Raw genomic sequence first — 11191 nt, forward strand, 5'->3', positions numbered from 1 at the left:
AGAATGAAATAATTACTAGAAAAGGAAAAATGTGTTGGCCACAGGGAAAGATCAGGATAATGGGACTATCTGGTTAGCTTTTTAAAAGAGACGACACTGGCACGATGGGCCGAATGGCTTCCTTTTGTGATGTGCCATTCTGTGATCTTGCGGCGGGTTCACGTCGGGCATTTTGTGTTGAATGTCGGGAGGCCATTTTGTGGGGTCCCAGCTGAGCTCTTTTGCTCACAGTCCGACTCACCATTTTGTGTAAACTGCACATCCAGCCTCCCGAATAAGACCCCTCCTCCCGCCACAAACATAAACACACACAGTTCACTGGACCAAACAGTCGCGTCTGCGGTGCCGCTTCGAGGAGGAAGGATGGAATTTCCAGGATCCTTCACTCAATATTTTAAAACACGAACACCATTTAAAAATTAAAAACGAGACCAGGCCGGCACTGAAGTAAGTGGTGGAGTTTTATTAACACAGCACACCGTCAATAACTTACCTTTATATTGCACCTTTATAGCAGTAACACGTCACAGGGCGCTTCTCAGGAGCGATTCATGTGACACCGAGCCACACAAGGAGGTATTGGCACAAGTGACCAAAAGCTTTGGCAAAGAGGTAGGTTTTAAGGAGAGTCTTAAAGGAGGAGAGAGAGGCGGAGAGGTTCAGGGAGGGAATTCCAGAGAATAGGGCCGAGACAGCGAAAGGCACGGCCGGCAATCGTGGAGCAAAGGGAGTGGGGGATGTGCAAGAGGCCAAAACTGGAGGAGCACAGAGATTTTGGTGGGTTCGAGGGTCAGTTGTTACAGAGTCCGACTCATAACTGGGAGGGACAGAGGCAGTGTCCAACTGCAGCCCAGACTGAGCACCATCCTGGGACAATCCTGTCTGTACATTGACACAGTGTCCCACTGCAGCCCAGACTGAGCCCCACCCTGGGCCCTTCCTGTCTGCACATTGACCCAGTATCCCACTGCAGCCCAGACTGAGCCCCACCCTGGGCCCTTCCTGTCTGTACATTGATCCAGTGTCCCACTGCAGACCACACTGAGACCCACCCTGGCCCCTTCCTGTCTCCACATTGACCCAGTGTCCCACTGCAGCCCAGACTGAGCCCCACCCTGGGCCCTTCCTTTCTGTACATTGACCCAGTGTCCCACTGCACCCAGACTGAGCCCCACCCTGGGCCCGTCCTGTCTGTACATTCACGCAGTGTCCCACTGCAGCCCAGACTGAGCCCCACCCTGGGCCCTTCCTGTCTGTACATTGACCCAGTGTCCCACTGCAGGCCAGACTGAGCTCCACCCTGGGCCCATCCTGTCTGTACATTGACCCAGTGTCTCACTGCAGCCCAGACTGAGCCCCACCTTCGGACAATCCTGTCTTTACATTGACCCAGTGTCCCACTGCAGCCCAGACTGAGCCCAACCTTCGGACAATCCTGTCTTTACATTGACCCAGTGTCCCACTGCAGCCCAGACTGAGCCCCACCCTGGGCCCTTCCTGTCTGTACATTGACCCACTGTCCCACTGCAGCCCAGACTGAGCCTCACCCTGGGCCCTTCCTGTCTGTACATTGACCCAGTGTCCCACTGCAGCCCAGACTGAGCCCCATCCTGGGCCCTTCCTGTATGTACATTGACCCAGTGTCCCACTGCAGCCCAGACTGAGCCCCACCCTGGGCCCTTCCTCTCTGTACATTGACCCAGTGTCCCACTGCAGTCCAGACTGAGCTCCACCCTGGGCCCTTCCTGTCTGTACATTGACCCAGTGTCTCACTGCAGCCCAGACTGAGCCCCACCTATGGACAATCCTGTCTGTACATTTACCCAGTGTCTCACTGCAGCCCAGACTGAGCCCCAACCTGGGCCCTTCCTGTCTGTACATTGACCCAGTGTACCACTGCAGCTCAGACTGAGCCCCACCCTGGGCCCTTCCTCTCTGTACATTGATCAGTGTCCCACAGCAGGCCAGACTGAGCCCCACCCTGGGCCCTTCCTATCTGTACATTGACCCAGTGTCCCACTGCAGCCCAGACTGAGCCCCACCCTGGGCCCTTCCTGTCTGCACATTGACCCAGTATCCCACTGCAGCCCAGACTGAGCCCCACCCTGGGCCCTTCCTGTCTGTACATTGATCAAGTGTCCCACTGCAGACCACACTGAGACCCACCCTGGCCCCTTCCTGTCTCTACATTGACCCAGTGTCCCACTGCAGCCCAGACTGAGCCCCACCCTGGGCCCTTCCTTTCTGTACATTGACCCAGTGTCCCACTGCACCCAGACTGAGCCCCACCCTGGGCCCGTCCTGTCTGTACATTCACGCAGTGTCCCACTGCAGCCCAGACTGAGCCCCACCCTGGGCCCTTCCTGTCTGTACATTGACCCAGTGTCCCACTGCAGGCCAGACTGAGCTCCACCCTGGGCCCATCCTGTCTGTACATTGACCCAGTGTCTCACTGCAGCCCAGACTGAGCCCCACCTTCGGACAATCCTGTCTTTACATTGACCCAGTGTCCCACTGCAGCCCAGACTGAGCCCTACCTTCGGACAATCCTGTCTTTACATTGACCCAGTGTCCCACTGCAGCCCAGACTGAGCCCCACCCTGGGCCCTTCCTGTCTGTACATTGACCCACTGTCCCACTGCAGCCCAGACTGAGCCTCACCCTGGGCCCTTCCTGTCTGTACATTGACCCAGTGTCCCACTGCAGCCCAGACTGAGCCCCATCCTGGGCCCTTCCTGTATGTACATTGACCCAGTGTCCCACTGCAGCCCAGACTGAGCCCCACCCTGGGCCCTTCCTCTCTGTACATTGACCCAGTGTCCCACTGCAGTCCAGACTGAGCTCCACCCTGGGCCCTTCCTGTCTGTACATTGACCCAGTGTCTCACTGCAGCCCAGACTGAGCCCCACCTATGGACAATCCTGTCTGTACATTTACCCAGTGTCTCACTGCAGCCCAGACTGAGCCCCAACCTGGGCCCTTCCTGTCTGTACATTGACCCAGTGTACCACTGCAGCTCAGACTGAGCCCCACCCTGGGCCCTTCCTCTCTGTACATTGATCAGTGTCCCACAGCAGGCCAGACTGAGCCCCACCCTGGGCCCTTCCTATCTGTACATTGACCCAGTGTCCCACTGCAGCCCAGACTGAGCCCCACCCTGGGCCCTTCCTGTCTGTACATTGACCAAGTGTCTCACTGCAGCCCAGACTGAGCCCCACCTTTGGACAATCCTGTCTTTACATTGACCCAGTGTCCCACTGCAGCCCAGACTGAGCCCCACCCTGGGCCCTTCCTGTCTGTACATTGACCCACTGTCCCACTGCAGCTCAGACTGAGCCCCACCCTGGGCCCTTCCTGTCTGTACATTGACCCAGTGACCCACTGCAGCCCATACTGAGCCCCACCCTGGGCCCTTCCTGTCTGTACATTCACCCATTGTCCCACTGCAGCCCAGACTGAGCCCCACCCTGGGCCCTTACTGTCTGTACATTGACCCAGTGTCCCACTGCAGCCCAGACTGAGGCTCACCCTGGGCCTTTCCTCTCTGTACATTGACCCAGTGTCCCACGGCAGGCCAGACTGAGCCCCACCCTGGGCCCTTCCTGTCTGTACATTGACCCAGTGTCCCACTGCAGCCCGGACTGAGCCCCACCCTGGGCCCTTCCTGTCTGTACACTGATCCAGTGTCCCACTGCAGCCCAGACTGAGCCCCACCCTGGGCCCTTCCTGTCTGTACATTGACCCAGTGTCCCACTGCAGCCCAGACTGAGCTCCACCCTGGGCCCTTCCTGTCTGTACATTGACCCAGTGTCTCACTGCAGCCCAGACTGAGCCCCACCCTGGGCCCTTCCTGTCTGTACATTGACCCAGTGTCTCACTGCAGCCCAGACTGAGCTCCACCCTGGGCCCTTCCTGTCTGTACATTGACCCAGTGTCTCACTGCAGCCCAGACTGAGCCCCACCCTGGGCCCTTCCTGTCTGTACATTGACCCAGTGTCCCACTGCAGCCCAGACTGAGCCCCACCCTGGGCCCTTCCTGTCTGTACATTGACCCAGTGTCTCAATGCAGCCCAGACTGAGCCCCACCCTGGGCCCTTCCTGTCTGTACATTGACCCAGTGTCTCACTGCAGCCCAGACTGAGCCCCACCCTGGGCCCTTCCTGTCTGTACATTGGCCCAGTGTCCCACTGCAGCCCAGACTGAGCCCCACCCTGGGCCCTTCCTGTCTGTACATTGACCCAGTGTCTCAATGCAGCCCAGACTGAGCCCCACCCTGGGCCCTTCCTGTCTGTACATTGACCCAGTGTCTCACTGCAGCCCAGACTGAGCCCCACCCTGGGCCCTTCCTGTCTGTACATTGACCCAGTGCCCCATTGGGGACCATCCAGCCCCGGATATCCGGCAGAATCAGCGCTGTGGGACCGGGTGACTGAGTCTCGTGACCCTGTCGCTGGGCCTCTGACGTCACAATGGGAGACGACGCTCGCTCAGCTCGAGCTGGAAACCGTTAAAGGGCCGTTCGGATTTAAACCTGGAGCGCGGCCGGTTAAAGGGGAGGGACAGAGAATCGGCCAAAAATGTTCATATAATGAGACCAGGAATGGTTTCAATTGAAATGTTCATATAATGAGACCAGGAATGGTTATAAATTGAAATGTTCATGTGATGAGACCAGGAATGGTTATAAATTGAAATGTTCATATCATGAGACTAGGAATGGTTATAAATTGAAATGTTCATATAATGAGACCAGGAATGGTTATAAATTGAAATGTTCATGTGATGAGACCAGGAATGGTTATAAATTGAAATGTTCATATAATGAGACCAGGAATGGTTATAAATTGAAATGTTCATATCATGAGACTAGGAATGGTTATAAATTGAAATGTTCATATCATGAGACTAGGAATGGTTATAAATTGAAATGTTCATGTGATGAGACCAGGAATGGTTATAAATTGAAATGTTCATATAATGAGACCAGGAATGGTTATGAATTGAAATGTTCACACTCCCACACTCAGTCCGGGTCTGGATTCCCGCAGTGACTCCAGGTGTCTCTTTCCATTTGGACTGAACAGATTCCCCCTCAGCCTGAAACAGATTAAAGATTAAACAGGAAATAAACAGATGGAACAACAGTGTAAATAACAGGGAGACTGAGGTTAATATTTCAATAATAATTACAGACAAAAAAGGGACTGAATCCCATTGATATTTTATTTATTACATTGAACATTAACACAAACACTTACCGGATCCGCTTCAGACTCCTGCGGGTCAGTATGAGGGAACGGAGAGCGGGGACAGATCGGTCTGTGAAGGAGTTTGATCCAAGGTTCAGATCCGTCAGTGAGCGGTTTGTACTGAGAGCGGAGGAGAGATCATCGGTACAAGAATCTGTGAGACCGACATCATCCAGACTGGGGATCGGAGAGAGAGAAATAACAGGAATCAGGGTAAATCCCCAGTGTTGATCAATAAGACTAATACTGATATTAATAAACACTGTACATTATTAGTAACACTATTACTGATAATAAACACTGTACATTGTTATTAGTAATAGCACTATTACTTGTACTAATAATAAAGTGCAGTGTCAGATATTCAGTTATTATAAACACAATCTCACACAGTCTGATACTTACTGCAGTTTCTGTATTTTACAGTCCGGGTTCCTCAGAGCCGCAGACAATAGTTTCACTCCTGAATCTCCCAGTTTATTATTACCCAGATTCAGATCCGTCAGTGACCGGTTTGTACTGAGAGCGGAGGAGAGATCCTCGGTGCAAGAATCTGTGAGATCGTTATCCCATAACCTATAGATCAGAGAGAGAGAGAGACGAGCAGAGAAAACAGGAATCAGAGTAAATTCCCAGTATTTATTTGTATTATGCTTGCTTATACTGACATTAATATACGGTGTTAGACATCCGGTTATTATAAACACAATCTCACACAGTCTGAAACTTACCCCAATTCCTGTATTTTACAGTCCGGGTTTCCCAGAGCCGCAGACACTAGTTTCATTCCTGAATCTCCCAGTTTATTTCTCCCCAGTCGAATCACACAAACAGACAGAGAGTGAGAAACAAACTGAATCCAATCCCCGATCTGATACAATTTCTCTCTGATATCACAGGAAACAATTGAAAAATCTTCAGGAAATTAATAACCAGATTTCCCTGTCACTGACAATGAATCTCTCTCTGTCCAATGCCCCATATATTCACGGACTGTCAGTAAATGTATTGATTAAATAAAGTGCTGTCTGTGTGAAGTCTTTAAATGTCCTTCAGTCCGGTTTCATTCCCGAATGATCAGAATTACCCTCCTGGACGGTCCCTTCATGTTTGGGGAAACTTGTCTCATTTCTGCTGCTTCTTAAGGCCCAGATTTTAAGGGAATGTGATGATTTTCCCTGCATTAAATGATAAAGCGGTGATTTCCTGTACTTTATGCAGTATTATATTAATCTGTATAATATCTCGGAGTGAGTTATATTGTGAAACGGCGCTAACGGCTGCTGTAAAATCCGTCCCACAGGATTTCATGTGACAAGGAGAATTTATTCTGTCCCGTTACATGTTTTAAATGTCCCTTTACTCCAAGTTTATAGGGGAGGGGAGGCTCTCTCTTTATTCCCACTAAACTGGCTCCACATTTATTTCAGGTTGAACGGGCCTGGCAATTTATGGGGAATTTTCTGAAGTTCCGTCGCTGAGCGGGGCATCACAGACAGGGGGGCAGATTATGGGAAATTCCCTGGTTCACTGCCCCCTGGTTTACCCAGGATCCTCCCGCTGTGTGTGAGGCCCCACCGCTGGCCGGTGTGTGTCTGTACTCCTGGGCTAATACCCTTCAACCCGTGAGATTGGAACCTTTTTACCGGCAGATTTCAGCTCCCAAATCCTACTGAAATGTCGGCCTGGATTAATGAGCGAGGGGCCTGAATCCACGACCTTCTGACTCAGAGGCACGAGTGCTGCCAGCTGGGTGAAGCGATGGTGGATGTATTGGAGAGTGTGAGGGGCTGTGTCATTGAGGAGTTAAGATAACGGACCGACGTCCTGCGGGGAAAGCTCAGCTCACCCACTGGCGGTTGACTGCCCGAAAGCTGTGTTTTGCTCTTTGTTACTGAATGTTTGGTGTTTCTGCTTCCCTCTCCTACACATGTTGACAGTCCGGTGACCGTCACTTGTCCCCACACCTCGGTAAGAGGGTGGAATGATCCAACACAAGGACCGCTGCAGTTAGTGTCGGTCTACGTGTAAGTAACAGTGAGAAGGAGTCTCTTCAATGGGCGTATCTCAGGCAGTGAGAAAAACAGCAACAAATATCATTTATTGCAATTAAATTATCAGACTCTTTCAGTGACCTGTATTTACTGATCCGATGAAGAATGTAAAATCCCCACTTGTTCACAAGGATCCATTTCAGATTCTCCAGTTCTTAGGGAATTACTAACCGACCCTCTTATCATTTGTCATATTTGTGTTGAATCTGCTTTTCTCTGGTTTATCTGAACTGTTTGTTTCCCTTCATTACGGAGCAACAATACAATCCGTGACTGTTGTACAATTGGCCCAACAGTTACCTCAACACTTGACACTTGTGCAGTCCGGGTCCCAGCCGCTGGAGTCCTTCACATTGAATGGAGCAGTTCTCTAGATCGAGGTGTTTTATTGTATCACAGAGTCCAATAACATGAGACAGCACCGCACAGTCAATCGGGGTCAGTTGCAATGTTCGCCCTGAGTCCCTGTCTCCAAATATAAGTGTTCCCACAGATCCCACTGTGGCCCTAGCCAGTGTTTGATTCTGAGACTCAAACAGGTAGTGGAATGCGTTCAGGAGGTTCCTTTTACCAGTTTGACTCTCTGTGTTTCCAATCTGTCCTTCAACCTTCTCCTTCACCCAGTCAATCACTCCGCAGATCGTTTGATGAAGAAATGGACCCAGAAACTCCTCCAGGGGCCGAGCTGACTGTGAGGAGGAGAGACCAACAACAAAACGGAGAAATATCTCAAATCGTCCATCTTCCTTGCTGTGGGCTTCACTGAGGAGTTTCCGGATGTCCCCTCGATCTGGAGTCAGGAATTGTGCGAGTGCAGCTACAAACTCTTGGATGGTGAGGCGCGGGAATGTGTAAACCACACTCTGGGCAGAATCATCTCTCTCCAAAAGTTCCATCATGAACCCAGACAGAAACTGGGAAGGTTGCAGATTGTACTTGATCAAATCTCCATTTCCAAACACAATCTTCTTCTCGGAGACTCCAGTGAAGGCCATCTCACCGATCTTCAGTAACACATCACGGGGGGATTCAATCTCTCGGCCATGGTTTTTCAGAATGTTGTAAATATAGTAGGAATATAGTTGGGTGATGGTCTTGGGAACTCGCTGCTGTTTCCCGTCTCTTTGTGTGAAGAAGGGACCCAGTGACAGACCGAGGATCCAGCAGTAGGAAGGGTTGTAACACATGGTGTACAGGATCTCGTTCTCCTCCACATGTTTGAAAACAGCTGCTGCCACCGACTGATCTTCAAAAAACTTGTTGAAATATTCCTTCCGTTCCTCACCAACAAATCCCAAGATTTCAGCCCAGACACTGATCTCAGCCTTTTCCAATAAATGTAATGCAGTGGGTCGGCTGGTCACTAGAACTGAACATCCTGGGAGCAGCTTGTGCTGTATTAAACTGTACACAATGTCAGACACTTCACACCAGTCTTCAGGATCTGTGCACATGTAATCAGCCTCTGTATTTATCCGACTGTCAGCAAAATCGATACTGTCCTTGAATTCATCTAAACCATCGAATATAAACAGTAATCCCTCTGGGTTCTTCCAGAGCTCTGCCAAAATATTCCTCAAGTATGGATACAGATCCAGTATCAGATTCCTCAAGTTTATTCTACAGTTAATGGCGTTCAAATCCCGGAATTTAAAACTGAAAACAAATTGAAAGTGTGGGTATATTTTCCCAGTGGCCCAGTCATAAACAATCTTTTGTACCATTGTTGTTTTTCCAATCCCCGCGACTCCGCTCACTGCTGCTGAACTCCCAGATTTGGATTTTCTCTGGGAAAAACTGCTCTGGAACAATTGATCAGTTCGGATTTTTCCCAGTTCTCTCCAGAGATGTTTCTCTCTCCACTCTTCATGGTCTCGGCCTCTTGCCAGCAGTTCATGTTCTACAAGTGTCCGATCTCGAACAGTAGAAATGACCGTTAGCTCAGTGTATGGAGTGACCAGCTGGAAAATCTTAACCTTCTCCTTTATTAGGATCGTGTTCACTCTCAGTGTTTCAGTTTGGACCCGGAGTGTTTCCTTGTGTTTCTGTTGAACATCTTCAATTAGAACAGACAGAAAGTGGTTCTTAATATTGTTTGTATTGGCTGAAAAAGAACAACTTCTCACACTCGCTTCAGTATTCAGTAAAATGTTGCGGAAATGGGAATTAGCATATTGTGTGCACTGGGTGAGAGACAGACTGTGAATGGACAGAAGTCCCACAGTTATTGTATCAGACCTCGGGCAGGTTATCTGCGATATTGTGGGCATTGGGAGAGGGACAGACTGTGAATGGACAGAAGTTCCACTGTTATTGTATCAGTCCTCGGGCAGGTTATCTGGGATATTGTGGGCATTGGGAGAAGGACAGACTGTGAATGGACAGAAGTTCCATTGTTATTGGGCAGATTATCTGGGGTGTTGTGTGAACTGAGAGAGGGACAGACTGAATAGACTGGAGTTAAATTCTTATTGTTTCAGGGTCCGAGCAGGTCATCTGAGGTTTTCGCTGTACCTCTAGCGTCACCGTGTCACAGTTAAAGATTACTGCCATTCTGAAGGTACAAAAGGGAATCAGAGAGATGATTTAAGGTGTTAGAGGAGTTTAGGTTGAGGGAATGTTGAGAGTGTTTGATGTATTTTGTTTGGGCAATAGACTTCGGTATTGAAATATTTCAATGACATTCCCATCATTAGTAAGGATGTAAGAATATAAGAATATATAAAATGGGAGCAGAAGTGGGCCATATGGTCCCTCGAGCCTGCTCCACCATTGAATAAGATTATGGCTGATCCACTTTTCCACCCTATCCCCATATCCATAGATTCCATTCATGTCCAAAAATCTATCAAACTCCATCTTGAATATACTCAACGGATACAGGAAACTGGCTCACAATCAACAAAATAATGAAAAATGGAGAGAAATGAAAGTCAGAAATATGAATGGAAATCAAGGTAATTCTCTCACCCAAAGGGTCAGAGAGCAGGAGTCCAGTTACCAGGGAACAACACGAAAGGGGCTGTGTAACTGAACGTGTTTCTGTGGATACACTTAGAGGAGAGGTAGGTGGGGCTATTTCTCTGACAGGGACATAATTATATTTTTTCATCAAATTGCATAAGGGCGTCGCTGGCAAGGCATTTATTACCCATCCCTAATTACCCTTGAACTGATTCAGAGGGCAGTTTAAGAATCAATTACATTGCTGTGCATTTGGAGTCACAAATAGGCCAGACTTTTTTCTCCATCAATGAACTAAATGGGTTTTTATGGCAATAGGTCGCGTTCATGGTCAACTTTTAATAACAAAGAGCTTTTGTTGCAGGTTTTATTTAATTAACTGAATTTAAAAACCCCAGCCGCCGTGTTGGGATTTGAACTCCTAACTCATGCTGCATCCTGAGTTAAGTAAGATAACCACTACCCTGCACTATGAGCCAAGTCGCCTTTTCCTGTCTCGAATCATTCTCCTGTTTTTTTGTGATTCAGAAACTGTGAACAATTTTCAGCAGTTTTACACCGACATTGAATGTGATTTTCAAACAGTCCTTTCATATCATCGATTAGAATTAGAATTAGAATTAAAACTACTGCCCACATCACTCAGTTCAGTTCAACTGTTCTGCCAATAATTATACTCCGTTGGTTTCATTTTGGTCTGAATTTCCGACAATGCAACTTTGGGAAATTACAGAATCTGTTTCCATTAGTCATTATATTGGGTAGATTGACACTATTAATATTGCCGCTAGCCTCTTCCCTACTCTCCTTCCCCTCCTCTCCCTTCCCCCTTTCCCTCCCACCCCACACCCCTCTCCCCTCCTCTCCCTTCACCCCCACTTCCCCCTCCCCCACTCCCCTCCAACTCCCTCCATTTCCTCACAC

General features: G+C 49.1%; 1 protein-coding gene across 1 annotated transcript in view; it reads right to left on the reverse strand.

Moving 5' to 3' along the window:
* Positions 1–443: 443 nt before the first annotated feature.
* The window catches only part of LOC137308706 (NACHT, LRR and PYD domains-containing protein 3-like), a gene marked incomplete at its 5' end in the record, with an annotated part of 18765 nt that continues 8017 nt past the window's right edge, over positions 444–11191 (reverse strand). The window contains 5 exons of the mRNA XM_067977267.1: positions 444–5097; positions 5259–5426; positions 5655–5825; positions 7604–9407; positions 10305–10386. Of these exons, the coding sequence (XP_067833368.1) occupies positions 5010–5097; positions 5259–5426; positions 5655–5825; positions 7604–9407; positions 10305–10386 (2313 nt within the window). The remainder of the gene's footprint in view (positions 5098–5258; positions 5427–5654; positions 5826–7603; positions 9408–10304; positions 10387–11191) is intronic.

Source organism: Heptranchias perlo, unplaced genomic scaffold (genome assembly GCF_035084215.1).
Source record: "Heptranchias perlo isolate sHepPer1 unplaced genomic scaffold, sHepPer1.hap1 HAP1_SCAFFOLD_138, whole genome shotgun sequence".
Classification (NCBI taxonomy): domain Eukaryota; kingdom Metazoa; phylum Chordata; class Chondrichthyes; order Hexanchiformes; family Hexanchidae; genus Heptranchias; species Heptranchias perlo.